Source organism: Chenopodium quinoa, unplaced genomic scaffold, assembly GCF_001683475.1.
Source record: "Chenopodium quinoa cultivar QQ74 unplaced genomic scaffold, ASM168347v1, whole genome shotgun sequence".
Taxonomy (NCBI): Eukaryota; Viridiplantae; Streptophyta; class Magnoliopsida; order Caryophyllales; family Amaranthaceae; genus Chenopodium; species Chenopodium quinoa.
In genome coordinates this window covers 3,030,141-3,058,097 of record NW_018742959.1, presented here as the reverse complement: position 1 = coordinate 3,058,097, position 27,957 = coordinate 3,030,141, and the positions used below count along the sequence as shown (strand labels likewise).

Sequence of the window (27,957 nt, the reverse complement as noted above, 5' to 3'; positions counted from 1 at the left end):
AGTCAAGATGGTGGTAGTACGTCACAGGTCAGTGTGGTGGTGGTGGTTGTCTATTCACACTAAATGTTGACGGTTCTGATCATTTTGAATGGCAGTATTTAACACCCCTTTTTCTTAATGGAAAAAAAATAAACTAAATATTCTCAATTATGATGTAAAATAGTTGGGGAGGATACTTCGAATAATAGTTTTTTCTCAATTATTCTCAATTATGACGAAGGACATATTTACAATTTGCATTTTTTTGAAAAGAAAAAAAAAAGCTTATTATTCTCGATTATGATGAAAAGTACAGAAGTTAACGGGATGAAAAGCAAAACAGACCGCCACATAAAGGCTGCCGACTCGCTGAGTAACGTCAATTAAGCAACAAGCGTTGACCTATAAAATTATGCTGACTTTGTCCTAATTTCAGGCATTTTTGTAAACAAAAAACGTTAATTACATAAGGTCTATCTTTGAAAGAATTCTAGCTTTAAACTACTCAGTTTAAGGTCAAGCAGTCTATCCAAAAACTATAACAGGTTACCTGTACACATATGAAAACTATGTGCAAAAGCAAACACATTTATATCCTAACCTCTCCAATTTTGTACATATAAACGACGTGTACATGGTAAACCATCGCATCCACCAGCACACTAACAAGTTGTCTGTCCGTCATACATGGTAAACCATTCCTACTTCGATCAGTGATGTGTGCGGAATCCCAAGAGCCACTGCTGGTCTTCGACAGTTCTGTCTCAGGAATCTGTATACAATGTTAATGGCTATTTTCTTAAAGAAAGATGATTCCTCTCTTGCTACTACACAAGTATTGCCTATCATGTATGCTACTCCAGATTGTCTTGCCTCCATAAGCTTCTTGACATTGACATTTGGGCCACTCGGCTCAACTTCTCTAAACCTTACTCTTCTCCTGCCAACAGTAACAGCCCCACCCTCTGGAGCAGCATCCGTATCAGCAACGTTGTTTGAAGATGTCAGTGTTTCGCTCTCATGGGGTCCATGTTGCAGGAACTCTGCTACCTCGTCAATTAGCTTAGACTCTAAGTCATAAGTGTCTCTAGTATCCTTATATCCATACCTGAATGTAAATCAATTAATTATTTCTTTTGTCAAGTTTCGTACTTACTCTACTATAAATTCTTACTCTAGTATATGCTCATGCCATACAGAAAATGAAACGGGAAATATAACATACCTCACAGTGCAACGAAATATATGGAGTTCTAAAGGACCAACCCGACCAATCACAAGACGCTCATTAACAGGAACTCTGGGGATTAGTAGTGTTTCGATTGTCACGAAAATGAGGACTTGATGAAAAGCAGGGAAGTTTGCAACAAAATGAGAAAACATCGGTGGGACCCCAGTGGTCACATTAGAGTATATCAAACCAATTCCAGGAACCCTGAGAACACCAAGGCTAGGACCAAGAGTCAAAAATCTGTCCAAGCCCACCTTGTTTTGATGCTCAAACGCCTGTTTCTTCATAGTACCATACTTCCATAATGACATCAAACACAAAATTATAAGAGAAGAAACCAAAGGGACCCAGCCTCCTTGATGTATCTTGATCAGACAAGCTGACATATATGAGAGCTCAATTGATCCGAAGAACAGCACAAAAAAGAGAGCCACAAGGACATGTTTTTTCCACACAGTCACTATAATGAGAAACATTAAGCACGTTGTAACAAACATTACAGTAATCACTGCCAGACCTGCATAAAATGATATCAAAATCCTTAGAACAGCAGAAAACCTCTGAACCTGAATAATTCTTGATTTTCAAAGACTAACAGCAATTAATCTGAATATTGTCTGGTAGAAGATACCAATTAGTACATTGATGATATCTATCATTGAAGCATTTCTGGAATTCTTTTTGGAATTTAAGTGAAAATAGAACATGAACTAGTAAACAGTAATACATATTTTCAAGAAACAGAAAAAGAGGGATGAGGTGGTACCATAAGCATTGCCTATTTTATCTGTATCCCTAAAGCCCAGGACAACAGCTAGACAAAGCACCATCAATATCCAATTGGCCTCTGGTATGTAGATCCGGCCATATATATCGTCAGATGTATGCACCATTCTGACACGTGGAAAACACTTTAAGGCCCGACACTGACTTATGATGGAAAATGTCGCAGATATAATTGCTTGACTGGCAACAACAGTAGCAAGCGTAGCGATCACAAAAAAGGGCCAAAAAATGGACTCTGAACACAGCAGGCAAACAGAAGTAACATCAAATTACAGAAAACATTAATTGAAGAGTAAAAACTAAGAGATGATCATATTATCTCTGCTATAGTTACAAGCAAAAGAACAAGATAGTACAGAAAAGCAGCCTCAACAATGCAAAAAATAAAAATATCTCATTTATTGTTGACTTGTTAAATATATTCTTTTAAAGCGTGTCATAAAGCACTATTAACAGGATTACAGTAGTAATTCATAAAGATACAGAAATAATAGAAAGAAAAGACAAATGGTAGTTTCCCAGATTAACTCATTGTTCAAAAAGCCAATTTATTCAGCACACTAAGTTGCTGATCATTAAATTAAAAACACCTATTTGCCCACATAAACATACCAGGTATTGCCTTGTAGAAACTACTCTGAAGATCTTCGCTATGCTTAGAAAGATAAGCAGCCTCACCCATATATGCAAGAACTAAACAAGGATAGACAAATCCGGAAAATGCAATCTGCCATTATAGCACATAAAAGTTACTGCTATGGAAATGCTGAAAAACGAAGACTACCCTTTTCAGGTAAAGAGCATTATGCAAATGGCAAATAATTCAGTGAGTAAGAGAATATAAAATTACCCTCAAAGAGAGCTGAGAGAAGTGGCCAAGATCGGCAAACATTGCTTCTGCACCTGGTAAAGCCGTAAAACCACAAAAAAGAATATGAAAACCCAGTCTAGCATACAACTCATTTTCCATATACAATTTAACAGGAACATTTGTAACTTTCATTAGTTCAGTAGTACCTGTAATACATAAGACAACACCCCCAAGTGAACTCCATCCCACTTTTCCAGTTACTTTGAAAAATTTGTAGACATAATATGGTGAAACTGCACGAATGACCCCAGGATTCCAGTGAATTATATTGTATAACCCTACTCCACCAACACAGAGGAGCCAAGCAACAAGAATAGGAGCAAAAAGGAAGCCAACTTTGCTAGTCCCAAAATGCTGAAGAGAAAAAATTCCCATCAAGATAATGCAGGCCACACCAAGAGTAAGATCTGATTCATAAAAATAAAAATAAAGTAATTCAGAATGCTTAACATCATGTTGCCAATAAAAATGAGGTAATTCGGAATGCTTAACATCATGTTGCCAACAACTCAGTGTCTTAAAGATGCAATAAAATAGTGATGTGAAAGATAAAACTCTAAAGAAGATTGAACTCTACGAGCCTGTTCTCATACGTTTATTTTCAGTTCAGTTCAGCTCCTAATTTCCTTCTCTTATAAAATATTCACTTCAGTTCAGTTCAGTCGATGAGAACAGGCTCGTACAACTCATCAAATTTTAATTTGTACAAAATACATGTATACATCTACTATGTAATTTAATCACAAGTGGCCTAAGCACGAGGCATTGAGTTAAAAACTCAAAAATCATAGAAATACACATATACTTACACTCATTTAAATGAGGAATCTTAACTTTTAGGCCAGAGACTGCAGATAGGACTGCAAAACAACAGAAGACATTGCAAATCATTCAATCATGAGTTGGCGAAAAACTCACAGATCCTTAAGTCTCTACCACATACCAGACATTGTTGGAGTGAGAATCCCATCCCCAATTACCATGCTAGTCCCTAGGAGAACTACTAGAAAGAGGATAAGACGTGAATAATAATGCTTTTCAAAAAATTCTTTAAGAGCCAGACTACTCATGCTTTCCTTTCCAGAAGCCGCAGCTTCATAAGATGGGTGTGCATACTTCACTTGAGAAGGACAAAAAAAGCCCATTTTAGAAGATCGGCAAAGAAGCGAATACAAGGCAAAGGTTCCACCTGCAAAGAATCAAAATGATTACATTTCTAGGCAACAATAAGCTAACAACTTACATAGGTAATATATTTTTAGCACCTTCTCCATTGTCATCAGCTGATAAAACAAAAACGATGTACTTGCAAAGAGGGATCAGAGTCAGTGTCCAGATAACCATAGAGAGAATGCCAAAGATTTCAAGGTCTTCCTCATATAAACGCAATTTCCCAGAGAATGTACTCTTGTAAACATATATAGGAGATGTGCTTAGATCACCATAGACAATCCCCAAACTCTGGTAGGCAAGACAGAACGTCTTCCGGTACATCTCCTGTAACCAACACAGTAAATTTTGATTGACCAATTAAAGACAAAATTCAAAGCAGGAAAGTGATTGACAAAAATAAACTAAGGCTATGTTTGGATAACAAAAAATGAAAGGAAAGGAAGGGAAGGGAAAGAGAGGGAGACAAAGTTCCTTGTTTGGATAATATGTTGGGGGAGGGAAGGGGAGGGGGAGGGAGGGATCCATTTTCCCTCCTCCTTTGATAAAGACTATCCCTTCAAAATTGGAGAGATTTGGAGGGAAAATGGAGCTCATCATTTCCTCCACTTTCCCTTCCTTCCCCTTCCTCCTATTTCCCTCCCTTCCATTTCCCTTCTAATTTGTTATCCAAACATAGCATAAAAGACCCATCTCTAATTTAGCACCAATGAAAAGCTTTGGACTAAAAAATGAGGAATAAAGAGTAGAACCATGCCAACATGTTAATTGAATAAAAGGAATCAAACAGCCAGGATTGACCTAGAGATAAGGATATAGCACATAGGTAAAAGCTACAAAAAGCAAAACCAACCTTCCTTTACTTTTGCAAGTTAATAGTTTTTAGGCTGTAATATATTTAGGGCTTTAGCCCAAGTAATATATGCTCTTTTTATGTTAAAAAAAAAACCTTCCTTTACTTTCTACAGAGTTCTAACCCTATCTATTAATCCAACTAGGGGCGATTATTTAAGCAAATACTGGTGCAATCTTTTATATATTGAGGAACAAACACATCCAAAAGTTGGACAAGTAGTTAGACTACAATTCCAGTTCTTAAGTCACAACTGTAGTCAACAAGAAAGACATCCTATTTTAGAAACACAAAAGTAATGGTATAATACGACCTATGGAGCATGAACAGTATAAGCAAGTAAACAAGTGAAATTGTAAACTTCCACCACTACTATGATGTGAGGTAAACTCCTCACATCCACATTTACCTATCGCTCATCTCATACGAAGTCGTCAATTAAGCACATGATAACGATTTGCAAATAATTTCACATTAAATACCCCCACATGAATGTCCGTGGTAAGCACATCGGCAGAACCAGTATCATATACGTATTTTTCTTCATAAATTCCATTAAACACTCATACCCAAATGACCACACGGCAACACCTCTATGCAAATAAAAGTAAGAAGTAACATCTTACAATGTTATTGCATTACATGGATATGTAAATGACAAGATTTATACGAATTCGTGTATAAAGTCACTATCGTATTCCTTAATCTACTCAAATGAAAAGAATGATGCATTTCAAAATTGTATACCCAATATCAGTGGCGTACACTCAATGTGTAATATTTGGAGCTATTGATGAAACTACTACATTACAGAAGTATACCATCATTTATTCATTTACCATAATTGGCATACAAACACGTTTGCAATTAAACGTTTCCATCTATAATTCCGTGACAACTAAGGCTTCATTTCTCAATATTGCATCTAAATTATCCACTTTATTTCTAACAAACTTGCAAACACCATCAATTCAATTCAAATTTTGATTTCAGAAAATTAACAATGCAAGCATCAAACATTTAAATAAAATCATACCCACATCAAAAATAGAGAAATATACTAAAAGATTACTCAAAAACACTAGATAAGTTCATAAATTTTGAATTAAACACTTAAAATTATTATATTTATACATATAATAATAACCCCAAATCCAATCCCAAACAAAATAAAAATAAAAAAAAAAAAAACAAAAAAAAAAACTTACAAGTCGAGATTGATGAGTTGATAATTCCATTGTACTTCCAAGTTCCAACTCCAACGAAAAACCCCAGAAATTATGATCCTACTGAATTAAAAAAAATAATAATAAAAAATAAAAAAACAGCGAAAATCTTGAAGTGATGAACTGTATTATATAGAAGGAAGTAGTACGGAATAGTACAGGCTGTAAATGAAAATGTAGGAAGAAAATTCAAAGGAAGTAAATATAAAGAAGAAGATTATTCTTTCTAAAAATGAAAAGATTCTTTTCAAAGAAATTTGATAGATCTTTGAAATGCTTTAACTCAATAACTCCAGCAGTTTAGTGTTCATTTTTTTCAAGAAAAAAAAAATTAAGACAGAAAAAAATATAAAATATATTGGGAAAGGGGGTTGAAACTTGAAAGTGAGGGGGAAGTTTCAAAACAAACTATAAACAAGAGATAGGGATACTCTTGGGAGTTGGGGTTGATCCAATTCGGTTAAGTCTTGGCGCATAGTGTCTATTGATTTCAGCGTATATAGGATGACAATTTTGCAATTAAAAAGTACTGTTCTGATAACATATACTTTAGTGGTACATTATACATGTATAATGATACATTATAATGTACCATTAGAGAGTCAACTTTTTCCAGAAGTTGAAAATTATATGACGGTAAAAAGTACGTACCACTACACTCGTAATAGTCCACTAAACATACTATTCAGACAAATTATACTTTAGTGGTACATTATACATGTATAATGGTACATTATAATGTACCACTAGAGAGCCAACTTTTTCTAGAACCAAAAATTGAATCAGCGGAAATTACTTCTTTACCCTCCTATTTACATAACTCGCCCATAGGTGCTATGCGCCCAGACTCACTCATCCAATTCAGTAGGAAAGTCAAGTGAGAGTTGGAAAGGATATTAAGAAGTGTGTCTTTTTCTTTAGTGATGTGGTTGTAAATAAATAATACAAATACTATTTTCAATAGTGGTTATGCATGTAAAAATATTAAAAAGTTAGGGGTATGTTTTTTATTACACCCTTGATTTTTTTTTTTTTTTTTTTTTTTTTGTGACAACTAGGAAACAAGAGACCCTTACTGAATGGTACCCCTAACCGACTTTCCTGGCCTTTAATGCCAGGTCATGGGCTCTAGAGGTAACATTTCTAGGTACATGGCAACAACAAAAATAAGAAAGACTAGGGATTAGTTGGAGGATATCTAAAACCAGATTCCGCAGATGCTTTGGTGCCTAGTAGGGGTGCCTGATGGCTTCAACACTAAGTCTGCTATCCGTTCTGATCTCCAGTTGATTAAACTGTTGTATTGCTATGCAGATGCCCTCCCTTATCGTCAATAACTCGCACTGAAGAGCCGAGCTACCTACCACCAGCTTGCTCCCTTCCTGCACCAGAGAATCCTCTTTCGAAAGAACCCACCCTACTGCTGCTGAGTCCAGTCTCCCACGAGCCTTCTTCCATGCACCGTCCACTGTTACAATTGCTACCTCATGAGGTACATGCGTACCCCTCTACCAGTAATTTGACTCCTTCTTGTCTCGATCAATGAGCTCCTACTCTCCCAAGATTGCACCCCTTTTCTCCAGTCCCTTTAATACTGTATTCGTTGCTTCCTTAAGCATATGCATAATTCGAATAGGCGACGTTCTGGCCATTCTGAAAATAATATCATTCCTATGCTTCCAAATACACCACAGAGTTGTCGGGATACTTCCCGCGAGCATAGGATACTCAATCCTCATTTTGAAAGCGTATGCAAGTAAATTTCTGAGCCACTCCTCCACAGTAATAATCTCCTCTTGAACCCTGATTCCCATGTAACTGCAAAGCCATACCCTCTTGACAATTTCACAGTCCCTGAACAGATGGGCTGGTGTTTCAGTCCTTTTATTACACAAGACGCATGTAATATTAACACATATCCCTCTTTTTGCGAGCTCTGTGCTACAACTACTGGCATTCTACATGACTTTCCACCCCAGCAAAAGCCAATTAGGCGGTATGTTCAACTTCCAATACTTCTTCCAAAACCAGGTATCCTGCCCATCTTGAAGTCCCTCTAACCATCTATAACCCGACTTCACAGTATACTCCCCACTCTGAGTTTCCCCCCATAGAATTTCATCATCCATATCAAACCTTGGGGAAGTGGACAGGATGTGGTTCACTAATTCCGTGTCAAAAAGTCCCCAAATGACCCCTGCTTTCCATCCCCCCCCCCCCCTCTCCTCTATCAAGTCAGAGACTCTCCTATAACTCCTTCTATCCTCCTCGCTGGCACTCGATTTCAAATTCACCTTTCCTTCATTTGTCCACCTATGTCCCTCAATACTCACACTGTTACCCCTTCCTACCTTATACCAGAAGCCCTCCTTCATGTGGATTGTTGTTTTTGTCATCCCTCTAAATGCCCATGAACACTTAATTGGCTACTTTCCCTTGGCTCCTCGTTCTATTGGTGAATTACCATACCTACCCATAATGAGTCTACTCATTAGCGTACTCCTATTATAGTGTACTCTCCAGGCCTGTTTGAGGATCATAGCTTGATTAAGTTTCAGCACATTTCTCAGGCCAAGACCTCCTTCCATCTTATGTTTCTCCAGCACCTCTCTCTTCTTCCGATAGATTGGCTTTTTATCTTTTACTCCAGCCCAGAAGAACTTCAAACATATGGAGCCAATTTTTCCCAAAATTTTCTTTTGTAGCAAGTATAAGGCTAAGATGTGTGCCAACATAGCTACTAGAATTGAGTTAATCAAGAGGAGTCTTCCAGCTTGGGATAAAGCAGTAAATTTCTACGAGAGTATTTTCTTCGAGATCTTCTCCACAAGAAAATCGAACTGAGAGAGACTTCTTCCATCTACCTCCATAGGGCATACCAGATATGTTCCAAATGAGCTCTTACTTGTCATGCTAAGAGATTTCCTGAAAATTTTCACAAATGTCGAAGGAGTATTCGGGCTGAACATAACAAAAGACTTTTTTGCACTAACCACCTCCCGCGAAATCTCACAAACTCATCCAACGATCTCCTCAGTTTCTCGCATACCTCCATACTTGGTTTAAAAAACATCAATGCATCATCTGCAAAGAATAAATGAGTTCCTGCCAGCTCTAATTCCTATAATACTTCCCTGTCCCTACAGCCAAGAAAGCCATTGTGATAAGACTTCCATGCAAAGAATGAACAAATACGGGAATAACAGGTCTCCTTGTCGTAGGCCTGCTCTTGGGTAAAACCAGTCTGATTGATCGCCATTCACCAGAACTGCGTAGCTGACTGTTGACATGCATTGATTTATCCACTGGATCCATTTTTCTGGGAACGACATGGCTTTCAAGATGTCAATAATGATATCCCATCTCACCCTGTCGTAGGCTTGTTTAGATCAACTTTCATCACTCTTGCAAAGCTCCCATCTTTCCTTTTCTTCCCTTTTACATATTGGATCAGCTCATGTCCCATTAGTGCACTATCTGTCATCAGTCTCCCAGGAATGAAAGCATTATGAAAATCCCTGACCAAATCTTGCAGGATGGGCTTCAATCTGTTTACCAGACACTTCGAGACCACCTTATAAACAGTATTGCACAATCCAATTGGTCGGAACAAGTCCACTTTCTTGGCATTTTCCTCCTTTGGAATCAGGCATATGAACGTTTTATTCCACTCTTTTAGAATGTGTCCTCCAGTGAAGAAACTATTAACTGCCAAGAAAATGTCTTTCCCCATAGTATCCCAGTACTTTTGGAATAGTATTGGGGGGGCATCCATCTGGCCCTGGAGCTTTTAACGGTTTCATGTCAAAAACTGATTCCTAACCTCATCCCTTGTGAACTCCCTAATCAGGTGAGAGATATGGAATTCAGAAAGTTGTGGTAGTTGATGTAACCATTTTGCAGATAAAGCTGTAGAATTTACCCCTGCACTAGGATCCTGCATCTCCTCCTTGAAGTATATGGACTTGAAATGACTAACAAATTCCTGTTTGATCATCTTTGGATCCGAACACCAATTTTCTTCGTCAAGTTGCAGCACTCTGATTTCATTTTTTAGTTTTCTTCCCTTGATTGCCCTGAAGAAGAAAGATGTTGATCTATCTCCTAGACTTTCCCATTTTCCTTTTGCTCTTTGCCTCTAAAAAGAGTTCTTAATTTCTACTTCCTCCTCCAATTGCTTCCTCAAATTCTTCTCCCGCACAATGTCATCCTCTGTCATATCCGCTGATTGCAGACTTGCTAATGAATCATTGATCTTCTCCTAGTTGATCTTACGCTCGTCTCTAAAATTCAGGCACCAAGATCTCAGCTTGCCACGAACTACCTTTATTTTTTGCTGAAGAGAGTACATCCTCGAGCCCCTAAAATCTTATTTCCAAGAATCAGCAATCACCTACTGGACTTCCAGATAGCTCAAAGCCTAGGCTTCGATCTTGTATGGCCTATTAATTCTTTCAAGCTTCCTTGGATGCGAGTCAAAAAGAATTGGTCCATGATCCGAGATGAAAATAGGAAAATTCTACACTATCGCTTCTGAGCAAAGATCTTTGTATGCCACATTGCAATAAGCCCTATCCCGTCTATTCATGATATGTTCCTCACCTAGCCTATTATTAGTCCAGGTGAAATCCAGTCCTTTGTGCGGGACATCCATAAGTCCATGATTCACCCTCCAATTTGTGAAATTCGTTGCTCCTCTGATCGGCAATGCACCACCCTTTTTCTAGGAACTCCATTCAACTTGATTAAAGTCCCCGATCATAAGGTGGTTTCCTTTAAAGTTGCGCAGGAAAAGTCTTAAAGCATCCCAAACCCCCATTCTACAATCTAAGTAAGGCGAGCCATACACAAACGAAATATATATAACATTGTTAAACTCATCCCACGCTTTACAACTGATAGCGTTATGATGAGATTACTTCTAACTTACAAGACCAACAAAGAAACAGCCCCCCGATCCTTCCGCCAAAGCATCTACCCCAAAACAATCCTTAAAACCGAGTTTACTAAAGACCGGTACTAAGCTACTAACACTACACTTAGATTCTGAAATAAAAACTACATTAACTCTAAATTTATTACACATACTACTAATAAATGGAATTGTAGAGGACTCCCTATTGTTTAAACCTCTGCAATTCCAGCTCCAAATCTTCATTTGTCTTCCCGTGGCTCTTGAGGGCCAGCCACCTAGCCTCTTACGCACCCACAAAAGCATCTACAACCTCTCGGAAGTTGGAAATTCTTGCTTCTTTCTTCACTCAAACTCTTCTCTGTTGCCTTATGAACTCTTTTAGCCCAAGGTCTCCCTTCACCTGTTCCTTCTGAAGATTCCATGTTGTCACCGTCGGACAAACCAAGCTTTATCCCTTTCCCTTTTTCAATTGTCGTGCTTTTCTTTCTCTTCTTCCCGTTGATCTTGATCACATTCGTGGTCTCAGTTTCCTCCAGCCTTGGTGATTGGTTTAAGTTAAAATCACCAATTGATTTCTCCGAGTCTGAGCATATTTCCACAATTTCTAGACTGAACAAAACTCGAAAGGCCGGCCTGCTTTGGATTGGGCTTGGACACACCATGATCAGCTTGACTTTGTTTGGATCTGAAGGGATTGCAGTTGGAGAACCACTGCCTTCCTCGAATTTTGGCTGGTCTGGGTCCATGTTTAAGTCACGAATCTTCCTCATTTGGGCTACAACCTGATCCAAAATAGGGTAAATGGGTGGGGATTTGACAAGGTTGGGAATTTTAGGTGAAGCGGGAGAATTCGGCGGGTTCGGATACTCCTCAGCAATAAGGGTTATGGATGGGAGAATTTTTTTTTGGCTTTTGGGCTTTTCGATGGAGGATTGTAAATTGGCTGAGGATGACACAACATCAGGCCTTATGTAAGGATCAATAATTTTCCCCAACTCGTCACATGACCAAATTTGTTGCTTACCCACAGTCGACTTGTTGATCAACTCAGCATTATCATCAGTTTTTGTGTGATCTTTGAGTATCACTTCCACTATCACTAGACAAGCCCAAGTCCAATAAGACTTGAGCAAAACTCAACAACGGTGAGTTCGGGATTGGGCCCTAAGTCTGAGTGTTTGGCCTTTGGGGTGCGAAAGGTTCGATCCTTTCTAAACAAGGATCAACGAGACTAGCTGTGTCCTTAAGAACAGAAGGTGAAGACGCGACAAAGTGAAATTCCGAAGAGGAATCATCACCATCTAGGTTATCAGCTAGTGATAGGTACTTATCCATGCTTGAAACACAAGAAAAAGGTGGAACACGGGGGTTTTTTGTTTGGGTAAAGTACCAGAATAGGAAATTGAAAGGACAAGTGAGCAAATAAAAGTGACCAATAAAGAAATGAGAGGATAGGTGTGTATAAATGGAAAGTCAACGTTATAAATACTAGGAAGAGAAGTACGTGGGATTAGAATATTCAGGACAAAATATAAAATTTGGCTTTTATCCAGATAAATGGGTATGAACTCAAGTGAAGTAGGGGTCCATTTCGAATAAAAGAGGGAATAAAAGGAGTCCACCAATAAGATGTAGGGAATATATAACCTGAGATGTTACCAAATTCGAATAAAAACTCCCATACAACACAGGTGAATAGGTATCCAGGTGGGAAATACTAACGACATAGCATGCCCAATAAATAAGCTGTTAGCATTCGCTCTTCTTTTCTTCACTCTGAGCTCAACCAACAAATTGCCCCCTACTGGAGTACAATTAATATCAATGTCTCCTCCTCTTCTCTTTCTTTCTTTGAAATGCAGTGGGTACTCCAGAATATCCGAGTTCAAGCTTACCGGGTCGCCACCATTAATAACCGTCCTCATCAATCTGATTTTTTTCAGAGTTTGTCCCTTCCACTCACTGCACCATTCCGGCCACGCGCCACCATGGTTTTTCTTCCTTAGACAAATGATGCATGAAATCTTTATCCCTCTCCTCTTGAAAAGCGTTCCGGCCACCGTCATCATCCTCTCTCTTTCTTTTACTTCCCTCTTGATCGCCTTTATTCCCGTTTACGCCACCTGCACCATCCTAAATTCCTCTGTCTTGATTATCATCTCCTCCTCCTTTATCATCATCATCACCATCCTCGTCTTTTTCTCTTCTCTCATATTGGAAGAACTAGAGCTTCCCTCATCATCATTATCGTCTTCTTCTTCTCCTGTTTTCTCAGACGAGCTATCTTCTGTCATTTCAGGTGATTCTAGTACCCAATCATCTTCCGATTCACTATCTCCTCTGACTTCCCTTAAGCCCTGCACTTCAATCAAATTAATGTTGGAGGTCCTATTCCTCTCCAATCTCTTCAAACCAATGATTTTATTTGTGTACAAAGGCAAGTAAGTAGGATCAATCTTGATTTCCCCCTGGCTGTCACAAGCCGCATACATTACTGCTTGAAGCTCTCTGCTTCTCCTCTGAGGACAGACCCTACAACACTTTGTGTCCTATTACACCACACATTCTGCAGTACACGAACACTCCCTCGTATCTAAAGTCCACCCATTCATAGCTTCCTTGCTCAAATTCAAAGTAGAACCTAGGAATCAAAGGCCTATTAAGACTGATCCAAACTTTTACTCTGAAAGAACCTCTTAATGGGGGGGGGGGGGGAGTCAATGACTCCTTATCAAAGCACAAAACTTGCCCAATTCTTGCCAGAACTCTGCTAGCAATGGACACTGTGCTATAATGGACTGGCAGCCCTTCTACCTGTACCCATAAGTATGCTCCATCAAAGTTCATTGATCGCAGAGCATGTCCAATCAAGCATCTTTTGAAAACGATCAAAGCACCCTTATAGTTCCCATGGCCATATCTCAGTAAAGCATTACAGTCCTCCTCTCTTGTGAATTTCAAAAGGAAGAGATCCTCCACCTTTTCTACTATAATTAGTCCTCTGAACCTCCAATGCGAGTAAATCCAACTCTGAATTTCCTTTGCTATGAACTCACTACCTCTTCTATCTTTAAACTTTCCCACAACCAAGATTTTCTTATTGTTCAACGCCTTAGACTCTTCTTCTTGAGTAGGTCGAAAAATCGGTCCCATTTTCCTTGGATTTATGAATGCTGAGGGTTCTAAATTCATATTTTTACGCATTTGAAGATTGCACTTAGGAAGTAAAATAACTAAATGGATAAAAAAAAAGTGCACAAGGCTAAGAGAGAGAGAAATGCTTTAGAAATCTAAAGAGAGAAAAAAAAATTCGCAAAAGAAAATGTTACTCCACTTGGTTTTGTTTTGTTAAGGCATATATGATTAGATTGAAAATATTGTAGTAATAATAAAGCTCAAAATAAAGAAAATGAAAGTGAACATAGGAAAGGATGAGATAATGATGGTGTAATTAGCTTATAATGACAATTTAATAACTTATACTGACGATTCAATAACTTAGAGCAACCTCGATGCTTGTAGGGAGGGAATTACTTGCAATTTTGAAAGTCTTTAGCTATTAGTTCTGACAACTAGAGGTATAATATGAAATTATTTATTAGCCCAGGCAATGCTTCGGGTCTAATAAATTTATTACTTTAATTGAACTATATATATTTTGGTTTGTTTGTCATTGAGAGCTTAAACATTATTTCGTTTTCAGGAAAACAAAATGATAGATTAAGTAGTTTGTTGTTTGTATGAGCTAGTTTGACTATAAAAATAATTTTTTTTTTGCATCAAAATCAACTCGTTGAAAAAAAATGATAAGTCAAATGTTTATAAATTTGATGTAAATATATATACTAGCTCCATAATGCATAATAATCTTTTGCTCTATAATTACAATTTTATGAATTAATGCACAAAATAAAAATGTATAAATGTTTAATTTCTAACAAACATTATTATCGTATAATTAAAGAGTTATATTCGAAGGGAAAATTGGTATGCATATGAAGAGTTTATCAACTAATCATTAATGGTATGATATTATTTAGTGACACATCAATTGTCAAATGGCAAAATCGGTGAGTTGCCATGTGTTTTATATATATATATATATATATATATATATATATATATATATATATATATATATATATATATATATATATATATATATATATATATATATATATATATATATATATATATACTTCAAAAAGATAGGAAGTTGGTATATTAATGATTAGTTGATTTTCTAAATATCTAACTAGTAGCTAACCTAGAGGTGATTAAAATTCGAATCATATAGGATTTTAGCATCAAATCTTATATCCAAACCCATCAACCAATGAATAAGTAGCAAGCTTATAACCCTTTTTTTGGAATGGGTTCGTGTTTTTAACTAATAACTAGATTTTGGACCCGTTTTACGAATGGATTATGCTTAAGTTATAAATTTATTTAAACTTTACAAATTATCTTGTCACAAAAAAAAACCCTTTAAAATTTACTTGAATTAATTAATTTCATAGTCTTTTTACATATTATACAGAGTGATATTTTATGAATTAGTGGTAATAGTTGTAGAAAAAATGGCGTAATATTGTAAAATCAAATCTCTGTTTACATGATATATTAATTAAAAATTCGTGTAAAAACTAAAGAAAATTTTGCCGGGAATAATACGACCTTTGAGTGGTCTTCCAAAAATAGCACCACCTTTCGATTATTTCAAAATAAAACGACCTTTCACATACTTTCACTATAAATGGTACAAAATACTTGTAACTTGTTTTACAGCTTACCCCATGACACAAGTCACAATATCTTCGGTTCAATTATTATTTTACAATTTTGATTTAAAAAAAAACCTAAATAATATAAAATCTAGAAAACTTAAAAATAAAATAAAAAAAATTAAACCCCTCTTTTCCAAGCCTCTTTTCACCGGGAACTACCACCCCGATTCTAGGCCACCTCCCTTCGTCGTTCCGAATTTCAGCCCTCCCCTCCCCGTAGCATATTCGACCACCCTTCCTTTCATCGTCCCCAATTCGAGTCTTTTCCCGTTACACTACCATTATTTTCGACTAGTTATGGTTTTGGGGAGGTGGTTTTGGGGAAGGAGAGAGGTGGTAAGGGGCCGAAAATGGGGAAGGGAAGGGGAGGGAGGACCGAAAATGGAGAAGGGAAGGGAAGGGGCATCGTAAATAGGGAAGGGAAGGAGGCAACAGAAATGGAGAAGGGAAGGGGGCCGAGAATGGTAATGAATAAGAAAATTGACAGGGGGCAAAAATGAGGAGAAGAAGTGGAAGGGAGATCGAAAATGATGACGAGAAAGGGAAGGGGATCGAAAACAGTGATGGGAGCTAAGATGGGGTGGTTTCAGGTGGGTTGGGTCGTTGGGGGTGGTGGTTCCTGGTGAAAAAAGAGCTGGGTAGGGGGGTTTATTTTTAATTTTTAAATTTTTAGTTTTTTTTAATTTTTTACATAAAAAAATGTTTTTTAAAAATTTGGCCAAAGATATTATGAAACATGTCATAGATAACCTGTAAAACAGGTTACAAACCACTCGCTTATCATTTATAGCGGAAGTATGTGAAAGGTCGTTTTATTTTGAAATAATTGAAAGATGGTGCTATTTTTGGAAGACTGCTTAAAGGTCATGTTATTCCCGAAAAATTTTTCAAAACTAAATACCAAACACTTATTATTATTTGGAAAAAGCTAACGAATGCTCCGGGGGCGTTGGATAAGCTAGCTAAAAGTAGAAGGATTAAATTAAAAATTAACATTAGTTACACTGATCGACGCGTGATTTTCTCATGCTTTCCCAAATTAATACCACTTTAGGTAATATTTAAATGCTTATCCAACGCTCCGGGGGCGTTCGTTAGCAAGATCCTTATAATTTTACAATTTTTACATCAAATGTGAAGGCATGATATGTTCTTCTTTAGTCTTTACCAATATATGTCTCTTATAGTGCGTGATGCGGGTGCAGGGAACTTAGTGGAAGAAGTGGAAGACTTGCCACGTGTCGTGACATGAAGTTGGGCCAAGCTCCTTGGAGGTCACCTTTCGAGACTAACCATCATCACACTTGAAGACAAGAAGAATTGAAGAGGTTCGGCCAAACCAAGGAAGTTCGACAGAACCATTTTGTCAGTTTCAAACCCGATTTTGTCAGTTTTGCAGCAGTGGTCGAACTCCAAAGGTTCGACCGAACCAGGAGCATGACAGTTTGACCAAACCTTCCCTAGGTGGCCGAACCTACCCACAAGTTCGATCGAACTTACCCTGAGTTTGGCCAAACCTTTTCTCGTTTTCTTGTCAGCTTGTGCGAACTATTTAAGTTGTTTTAAGGCGTTTTGCATTTTAATTAATGTTGAACTTTGCTTGATTTTGTAATCAAAGAGACTTTCTCTCTCTACCATAATCTTTGGGATTATCTTTCTTTATTTGGGATTGCTACCTTGTAATCTTTGTGGTTACACCTTAATCCTAGCTTTACTTGGTGTTGGATTTGATTAAGACCCCTATTTTCATTATCTTGATGATTTTGAGATAGGTTTGCCTTATTTTGTTTGTTTAAACTAGCTGTTACTTGATTTCTCCCCCCTTTTTCTTGGGTTTTTGTTGGTTATTTCATATCATTTGGTATCAAGAGCCTAGGTTATTAGCCTAGAAAGATCCTACCTTTTTAAATTTCTCTTTCCCTCTCTTAAAAGATCTCATCTTTTCTCACAAAAATTTGAAATTTCTCTCAAAAATATAAGCTTTCTATCTTGAAACATGGGTGATAGATACTATTATGAAGATGATGAAGGTTACAATGAAAACTCTAGATTGGATGCTCTAGAAAGGATGTTTGATAGAATTCTTGAGGTCTTGGAGAATAGAAGAAGTCCCAGAAGGAGGAGGAGCCCTAGTGAAGAAGATGACTTTCACTCTCTTCACCGAAGAAGGGAACACCGCCAACGACACCATGAGGATAACCATGACCGAGACATCAAGTTGGAATTTCCAGACTTTAAAGGTAATCTTGATCCTAATGAATTTCTTGATTGGGTTAGGAGTATGGAGAATGTGTTTGAATATGAGGGTTATAATGATGAAAAACGTTTCAAATTAGCCATCCTTAAACTAAAAAAACATGCTTATTTGTGGTATGAGAACTTAAAGAATCATAGGAAGAAAGATAGAAAATCAAAAATCACTTCTTGGGAGAAATTGAAGAAACATATGAACAAGGCCTTTGCGCCTAAAGATTATTTGCAAGATGCTTATCTTAAATTGAACTCTCTTAATCAAGGAACTATGTCGGTAGAGAATTATACTAGGGAGTTTGAGAAACTTTCTATCATGAGTGGAATTGAAGAAACACCGGAGCATAAGATTGCTAGGTATATTGGTGGTCTTGAAAGAAAGCTTGGGAAAAAGGTTGATGTGCATGCCCATGGAAGTTTTGATCAAGTGGTGCAAAAAGCTTTGAAATTTGAGAAGTATGACAAGGTGAGTAGTGCTAGTGGGTATACTAAGCCTACCTTCAAGAGTTCTTTTGCTCCAAAGGGTGATACAAGCAAGTCCATTGCCAAGGATGACAAAGGTAAGGCTCCCATGCACTCTTTTAGCAAAGATGATCACAACAAGATGAGCAATAGGAAGACTTGCTACAAGTGTAGGGGTTATGGACATTTTGCTAATGAGTGTCCAAATAGTGGTAGAGCTATGATTATTCGTGAAATGGATGATGATAATTACGAAGATGAGAAGAGGGACTTTGGAGACCCTATATATGATGAAGAGGATGAGATTCTAGTTGAAGCCGATGAGGGTCAAATCCTTGTTGTGAGGAGGGCACTTCACTCCATTTCTACCCCTTTGGCGGAAGAGCAAAGGGAAAACATCTTCCAAACTTGTGCACCATCAAGGATCGAGTTTGCAACCTTATCATTGATAGTGGCTCTTGCACTAATGTGGCTTCAACAACATTGGTGAGCAAGCTCAATCTTGAAACTACCGATCATCCTACTCCCTACAAGCTTCAATGGCTTAACAATCACAATGAGGTGAAGGTAACGAAACAAACTCTTCTTTCTTTCTCAATTGGCAAGCTATATAAGGATGAGGTGCTTTGTGATGTATTGCCTATGGATGCTTGTCATGTATTGCTTGGTAGACCTTGGAAATTTGATAGAGATGTAATACATGATGGAAGAAAGAACACTTATTCATTCATGATGGATAAGAAGAAGATTGTACTCAACCCCTTATCCCCCACCATCAAACACAAAGAACCCTTGGGCACAGGAAACACAATCAAAGAGAACCTTCTCATTAGGAAAAATGAGATGGGGAAGGAGATAAATCAAGGACACCTTGTCTTTATTTTTATTCTTAGGGAAACACAAGAGAGTGAGCGAGAGAACCCAATCCACCCCCTTGTCAAGGAAGTATTTGTTGAGTACCATGATGTTTTTCCCGATGATTTACCCCCGGTCTGCCACCTATTAGGGGAATTGAGCATCAAATCGATCTTATTCCCGGATCACAACTCCTTAATAGACCGGCTTATAGGTGTACCCCCGATGAAGCAAGAGAGCTTCAAAGACAAGTTGGTGAGTTGATTGAAAGAGGATTTGTGAGGGAATCCCTTAGCCCTTGTTCGGTTCCGACTCTTTTGGTTCTGAAAAAGGATGGTATATGGAGGATGTGTGTGGATATCAGGGCCTTCAATAACATCACCATCAAGTATCGCTTCCCTATTCCCCGACTTGATGATATGCTTGATGAGTTACATGGTTCCAAGGTATTTTCGAAGATTGACTTGAGGATGGGGTACCATCAAATTCGTATGTGTGAAGGAGATGAGTGGAAAACCGCTTTCAAGACAAAGCAAGGCTTGTATGAGTGGCTAGTTATGCCATTTGGGCTCTCTAATGCTCCTAGCACTATCATGAGGCTCATGAATGAGGTACTTCGCCCTTTAATTGGTAAATTTGTTGTTGTTTATTTTGATGACATACTTGTTTATAGAAAATGTGAACTTTATCATGTTAAACATTTGAGGCAAGTATTTGAAATATTGAGAAGTAGGCGGCTTTTTGCCAAGTTGGAAAAGTGTACTTTTATGGTGGATAGTATTGTTTTTCTTGGTTATGTGATTTCGAATGTAGGGATCTCAATTGACCCTGGTAAAGTGGAGCCCATTCAATCTTGGCCTACTCCTACTACTCTCACTCAAGTTAGGAGTTTCCATTGTTAAGCTTTCTTCTATCGAAGGTTTGTGAAGAATTTTAGCACTATTTTGGCCCCGGTGACCGAATGCATGAAGACGGGTACTTTTGAGTGGACATCATCGGCTCAAAGGGCTTTTGAGACTGTAGACACCTAAAAATGTCTCCCCAAAACCAAACCCGATGATGAATAATATTTCACCGCCATTATTGGTCGGGTTCAGTATTTAATCCCGAGAGTGCTTAAAAAATCGTATTTAATTAAAATCAGTTTTTAATAATAAATGGATCAGTCTTGATGTTTAGTCAAAGCATAGTTTATTTTTAATTTTAGCCCAAACCTTTTTATTTTATTTTATTTATTTTATTTATTATTTTGTCCCAAACCTTTTTACTTTATTTATTTTATTATTTTAGCCCAATTAATAAATAATAAATAAAAAATGGCCTGAAATTATCTATCGGCACTTAAAAAGGCTGAACAAAATTAGGGCAAAAAATGTATTTAGACAGAAAAATGGGCGAAGAGTTTCCCACGTCACGGCAATAAGATCCGCGTCACGGGAACCAATGCCAAGCCACAGTGGGATTCCCTGTGACACGGTGCCTGAGCTGTGACACGGGGCAACTCTGTGTCCTTTCCGCATAAACCCTTCACGCGTTTTATCTCCTGTAACCTGATTATCCCTCGTCACACTGTTTTCCACCGTGTCACTGGAGTTTCCCATCAGACGCTGCCTGACACCGTGTCACGGTGTCCTATGCCGTGTCGCGGTGTTATATTTTAGGTATTTTTATTTTCTTTTTAGGGTTCCGTGTGTTCCCTCTACTCATTTTTTCTATAAATACCCATTCATTTATGATGTACGAGGCAAGAATTAACTCTCTTTTTCTCTCTTCTATACTATAGCCTAAACACTAGCCTACCCTTTTCTTTCAAAATTCCCCCTTCAAGCACTCCAAGGAGTCCATACTTTACTCGTGGTTCTGTCCTTAAACCAAGGCGTGAAAGGTAGAACTGTTTGAGGGTTTGGCCCCAAATCAACTCTATTTAATTTAATTTAATTTAATTTAATTTAGTTATTGTTTTATTATTTTTCCTTGAAGTTACTAACTCGTTTATTATTTTATAGTTGCAAGCAAACAAAATCAAAGTAAGAATTATGTTACTTGTGTTTCTATTGTTGGATTTATTGTTAAATTGCTTCCAATGTTAATGTTGATTTTATTGTTGTTATGATCACCATATTGCATGTTTAAAGGGAATATGTAATTGAAAATCACGCCTAATAAGATAATTTGGATTACCGGTTTAGGTTCCTTTTTAATCTTGTTATTAATTCAAGTGATCACTAATATTTTAGAATTATATGTTGCATTAATATTCAACCAATTTAGCCTAATAATAGTTTGGAGCAAATTGAATATTTTGTTTTCATGCCTTTGAGATCGCAAGAATACTTTTCACTATAAGAATTAAGTAGAGGCCAATACGGGTGAATGTTATTCCATAACTCACTTCGTACCATCATCCCCGATCCTCCTTTTGTGGTTCAGAACCATATGGAGTTAGTAATCTCATGGATTATGAATGGGGTGTAACCTACACGGGTCAATCGTTGTTGCCTATCCTTGTCCCTTCATTCGTGGTTGCCTTTTATGATATATGAACGGTTTGCAAGGTCCTTAAAAACTTGTTGGCGACTCCCTACTTTCCTTGTCCCTAATCGTATATGTCAATTCCCACTTCCTATGAGTGCCAAACATATTCACCACATTCTTAATGTAGGCGCACTTCAAACGATATCTACAAAGACCCTCAAGAAGAAGTTGTGTGAGGCTCCAATCTTAGCTCTTCCGAATTTTTATCAACCTTTGAAGTTGAATGTGATGCTAGTGGGGTTGGAGTTGGCGCGGTTCTTATGCAAGGAGGGAGACCGGTTTCTTATTTTAATGAGAAGATTGGTGGAGCAAGAATGAGATATAGTACCTATGACAGGGAGTTCTATGCTATTGTGAGGGATCTTGATCATTTATTTGTCGCATTACTTGAGGCCTAGACCCTTTGTGCTACACTCCGATCATGAATCTCTCAAGTATATTAATGGTTCTCATAAACTCAATGCAAGGCATGCCAAATGGGTTGAATTCCTCCAATCATTCACTTTCTCTTCTAAGTACAAGGAAGGGAAGAGCAATTTTGTTGTCGATGCTCTTTCTAGGTGGCATTGTATGATCACTATTCTTGATGCGAAGTTTTTAGGGTTTGAGTTGCTTAAAGAGTTGTATCGCGATGATGAGGATTTTGGTGGGTTGATGAAGAAGTGTGAGGAAGGGGTCGATTGCTCTTTCATGGTGCAAGAGGGTTTCCTTTTCAAGGGAAACAAGCTTTGTGTTCTGAAATGCTCTTATCGACGGTTGCTTGTTAAGGAAGACCATCAAGGAGGACTAGCCGGACACTTTGGGGTTGCAAAAACATATGACATTCTTCGAGAGCATTTTTATTGGCCCAAGATGTTTGGTGATGTGAAAGATGTGATAGCTCGTTGTGGGGCTTGTCACAAGGCTAAGAGTCAATTCTGTGAAGGACTCTACTCTCCTCTTTCGGTCCCTAGTCACCCTTGGGATGATCTTAGTATGAATTTTGTAGTTGCTCTCCCTTGCACTCAAAGGCAAAATGATTCCGTGTTTGTTGTGGTTGATCGTTTTAGCAAGATGGCTCACTTCATTCCTTGCCACAAGACCGAGGACGCTTCTCATGTGGCTACCTTGTTCTTAAGAGAAGTGGTGAAGCTTCATGGCATTCAAAAAAGTATTGTGTCGGACCGTGACCCTAAGTTCTTGAGCTACTTTTGGAAGACTTTGTGGAAGTTAGTGGGAACCAAACTCTTGTTTAGTACCTCTACTCACCCTCAAACCAACAACCAAATCGAGGTAACTAATCGTACCATATCCACCGTTCTTCGAGCTATCATTAGCAAACACATGAAATATTGGGATCTTAAGCTACCTTAAGTTGAATTTGCTTACAACTACTCTCATTGCATAGCTACCAAGAAAACATCATTTGAAGTAGTGTATGGTTTTAATCCCCGCATACCACTTGACTTGTTTCCTAGTATCCCTCAAGAGGAGTTGAGCTTTGAGGCAAAAGATTGAGTTGAAACGATAAAAAAACTTCATGAAGATGTCAAGAAGAGAATTGAGAAGGCAAATGAGGGTTACAAGGCAAGGGCAAACAACTTCATGAAGCCAAGGTAATTCAATGTAGGTGAGCTTGTGTGGCTCCATCTTTGGAAGGAAATATTCCCGACTAAGAGAAAGAACAAGCTCATGCCATGATCCGAAGGCCCCTTTGAAGTTGTGGAGAGAGTTGGACCTAATGCTAATGATGGGTGTCATAAATGGCACCCATTTGATGAGTATTTAGGTTATTTTCTCCTTATTTTCAAGGATTTCATGCTTAATAAATGCTTAGTTTTATACTTTTGGTCTTAGCCTTATCTTTCCTCTCTCATTTTGTAGCTTTTGTGCATTTCTATGGTTTTTCTATACTTTTCTCCTTTATTTGCTCTATTTTCATGGTTATAGGAATTTTACGAGGTTCTGGTCTTGATATTGGATATCTACTAAGGTGGAGGAAGCTTTTGGAGCAAGCTCATGGCAATTGGAATGCTTAAGATGCAAGGAAGTGGAAATTCCAAGTCTTAGCTCTTGCGCTCTCATGAATATGGGGTATTGAACCCACAATCATGGTGTTTAGGGAGTGCCTACTTAAGTGTTCATCATCATCATAATCGTGCAACTGTAGCGAACGCACAAAGCCGCGAGAAGATCCGAAGAAACCCAGAAGAGCGTGGGCGCGCAGCCCCTTGCGCGAGCGCGCCTCTACGGGTTCCGGCTTCGATTTTCTTTGTTTTGCGCAACTTATAAATACCCTTTTGAACCCAATTTTCGCAAGCAAGTTTTATTTTAGATTTTGATCATATTCTTATCTTAGTTGAGAATTTCTTTCTCTAGTTTTAGGGTTAGTTTAGGAGTAGATTTTAGAGAGAGAAAGTGAGGAATTTTAATGGTAATTGAGAGATTGAAGATTCAATGGTGACAATTGTGTTGGAGATCTTCTCTGTTATCAATGAGCATTCTAAACTCTATCTCATCTTATTGATTTGTTTGATTTCATATTTCTTTGGTTTGATTTTGATGTTTGATTGTTGATTAGTGTGGTTGTTCTTCATAGATTGTTGATTCTTGATTTCTTTAGTTGTTTGTTGATTAGATGATGATGTTAGAGTAGTTGTTTGCTAGGGATTGGGTGAAACTTGTATGATTGATTAATCGTGCTTAATTTAGGGATTGTGTTGATTAATTGTTGAGATTAAAGGGATTAATGGAAGTTTTCATGTGTGTAATTCGATTAGGCCTTGAGAATTATGCTAGATTGCATTGTAGTTTCTAATGATACAGACCATTGATTTAGGAATTGCAATTGTCGATTGAGCTTGATTAGTGATGCTCCTAGTTAGAGTCTCTTGTAGTTGGCACTAGTTTGACCTCTAGGAGATAGCTTGTTGACTCTTTTGATTGAGCTTGCCATTAGTCTTCATAACCATTGATTTTCATATTGTTCCCGAGTTGCTACAATTGTCATGATTACTTGTTGATCCCGTTCCTAGTGCTATATTTGTTTGGTTTCTTTGTTTGTTAGTTGTTAGTGTTCTCTCTTTATCTTTGTCTTCGACCTAGCTTAGGCACATAATTGAGAGCGCTTGAACATTACTGTTCTTTTTGGTTCGATCTTTGACTTGTCTCTATACTTGTATATAGGTTTGTTAAGTGTTTATAAATTTAGGTTTGACCGAGGGAGGATTAGTTTCAACGACCTAGTTCTACCCCTCGTCAAAATGGCGTTGTTGCCGGGGAACGGTGTCTATGTTTGAGTGTTTTTGATTGCTTGACTCTAGGTCTTTGTTTATACTTTTATTTTATTTGATTTTTGTTTGTTTTTTAAAAAAAATTGGCATGTCTATCTTTTCCTCAATATAACAATGAGCCTTTTTGTAAATATTTCAATAGACTAAAGGGATTTCTTGACTAAAATTGTTGTAGTCTTTGGGAGGCTTGTGAGATATGTTATTTTGGTTTGAATGAACAAACTAGGAATAAAGTTGAATGCATGCATAATGGTAGATTTAGAGCATTGTCAATTGATGATGCTTGGGATTTTTGTGTTTGGTTTGCTTGGGAAGGCTATAATAGGGGTAATCGTGCTTCTAATTTTGATGTTCAATGTGTTAATTCTTCTAATGCTAGCATGATTTCCCATGATATGTCACGTGATCCCATAGTTGAACCTAGAACAAATGCTTTCGATACTATTTCCCCTTTTGTTCATGATAATGATGTGCATTCTCAAGTTAACAAATCACATAAGTTTGATTATGCCCCGACCCCCCAATGTGATGTATATGCTCATATTTTTAATGTTGATTCTTCTAATATTGGTTGTACTTCTTCTTCTTTTGTTGAGCCTCAATCTTATACATCTTTTGAATCTCTTAATGCTAATTGGGAGAGGAGAGAAGAAGGGTTGGTGAAGAGCTTGAACGCCAAATATCACTCTTGATGCTTGCTTGTAAAAATTCCAAATCCAATGTGTGTGTTGAGAATGATGATAATTATATTCACGAGCAACCAAGAGTGTGTGAGAGTCCTAATAGTGAGCATATGAGTGAAGGAAAGGGAGTCGAGAGTGATGATGATTTTGATGATATTTTGAATCTTAACATCTCTTCCTTTGTTTATTGTGATGAGTCTCAAGTGTATGTATGTGACTCTTCTACCCATGAGTATTTGGACTTGTTTGAGGTTATGTCCAATGTGTTTATTGAGTGTCAAAGGAATACCCATAGCCTTTTAAGTAAGTTCATTGAGAATGCTTCATGGGAGAGAGATGATTTTGAAATGAATTTATATCCATTCATGCATGGTTATGAGACTTGAGCTTTAAGGAAGTTGAGGGAGTTGTTGTTCATGAATGTAGTGGAGGAGATTATGTTGTTCCTCTTGGATGTTTGATGGAGATGATGATCATGAGTGCTCTTCCTTTGAAGATTCTATGATTGATTTTCATGCCCTCATTGGCAATGTAAGACCTTGTGGTGAGGTAGTAGCTACCCCTTTTCCCTTTTCTCATACCCCTTTTTCAAGAAGATTCAACCATATCCCTTACACTCATATTTCTCTCCCTTCTTTTGTCAATAAGCCTATTGGGGACCCCCTTGTCTATGAGGATTTTAATGTCCCTCATTTGTCTATTATTGAGGAAAAGGGTGATGTTGCCACCCAAAAATATTGTGAGGAGAGTTTTCCATATTTTTCTTTTTCTTCTTATTTTGTTGAGTTTTCTTTTGATTCTTCTTCCTTCTCTTGGCATCTCTCTCCTCATAGGTATGCGCTAAGCTTGTTGCATGCCTTATTTTTGTCATGTGCACACTTACATTCTTATGAAATGTGTAGTAGTGCATTTGACAAGCTCTTGCGTTTGTTGCAATATTACTTACTAGAGCGGTCAAGCTTGGACCTTAAGCAAGCCTTTCTCGGGAAGTAACCCGTGTTTTATTGCTTTCATTCTCTTTTATTTTTTTAGAATAGATTTTCTCATGGAAATGTTTGTGTGCCTTTTTCTAGGTACATGACTTGATATACTTTGGTGCTTCGATTTGGATTATATTAAGATTCAAGGAAGGTTGAATCCTATTTTTGCTAGCATATGGAAACAAGGTTCAATTATTGAAAAATTAGCTTTGAAAGGTTTAATTGGGTCATTTGCGGGTATTTACTCCCACCTCAAATCCGGCAATATCTTTCCTTGCTCTTTCTCTATTAGTTGGAGACTTGTTGGATATATGTTGGTTTGTTGGATTGATCTCCTTGTTTTCCCCTCCCATGGTTTCTATGATTTATGTTTGAGCATGTTGTCTCATTCAAGATTTGGGGAGGGTATTCTATCATGTTTGGTGGGATATTGATTCATATATGCTATGCAACTTTGTATATACTTTTCCATGTTCTTTATTTTGAAAAATCACAAAAAGATTTTTGTTTCTATCAAGGCAAATTTACAATGTGTTTTGTTTTGTTCTTGCTTTGGACATCATAGCATTTGGACTTGTATGATTGAATGTTTTTCTTCTTAAATGGTAACGGTGTGCACGGTTTGAGAGCACCCTTGGTTGATTCTAGGAACAAGCATGCTAAGGTAGTTGGTTAGAACTAGTGGGACCATGAAACCAGATTCTACTCGTTTGTGGCATGTTGGTAGTTGCTTCCTATAGTCAAATTGACACCAGTAGTGAGTTTTTGCTACATCAATGTGAGGTTCATTATTTTTCAAGCCTTCAACATATATTTGCATGAGCGACATGGATCCTTGACTATTGAATCTTGACTCATAATTTTCAAACTCAAGACCGAGCCATCTAGGGAGGACAAAGACATCTTTTCGGGGTGGTAATTTTTCTTTTCTAGGTTAATTTTCTTTTTAGTTCATTGGGTTTACATTTTCCTTCTTGCTAACCATTTGAGCCTTTTCCCTTCTTTTCAAGCCACATCCTTAGATTTTGAGTCTTTTGTTTCTTTTTGTTTCATTTTTGGTTTTTGTGAAGCAAATGGTCATGTTATTGGAGTTTGTGGTTTA

The 27,957-nt window shown here is 37.6% G+C and overlaps 1 protein-coding gene across 3 annotated transcripts; it reads right to left on the bottom strand.

Annotated features, from left to right (window-relative positions):
• Positions 1–353: 353 nt before the first annotated feature.
• Positions 354–6,493, bottom strand: LOC110728749 (probable potassium transporter 13). Of its 3 annotated transcripts, none has more exons than XM_021908398.1 (10): positions 6,099–6,493; positions 4,133–4,364; positions 3,811–4,056; positions 3,677–3,727; positions 3,014–3,274; positions 2,847–2,899; positions 2,609–2,723; positions 1,977–2,231; positions 1,205–1,727; positions 354–1,087 (listed from the first exon to the last, which is right to left on the bottom strand). In XM_021908398.1, the coding sequence occupies exons 1-10, from the start codon at positions 6,126–6,128 to the stop codon at positions 661–663; spliced, it is 2,193 nt and encodes a 730-aa protein (XP_021764090.1). In that variant the 5' UTR covers positions 6,129–6,493; the 3' UTR covers positions 354–660. The 3 variants fall into 3 exon arrangements, with proteins under 3 accessions (XP_021764090.1, XP_021764092.1, XP_021764091.1); XM_021908400.1 differs by lacking the exon at positions 6,099–6,493 and adding an exon at positions 5,300–5,470; XM_021908399.1 differs by lacking the exon at positions 6,099–6,493 and adding an exon at positions 4,891–5,242.
• Positions 6,494–27,957: the final 21,464 nt, after the last annotated feature.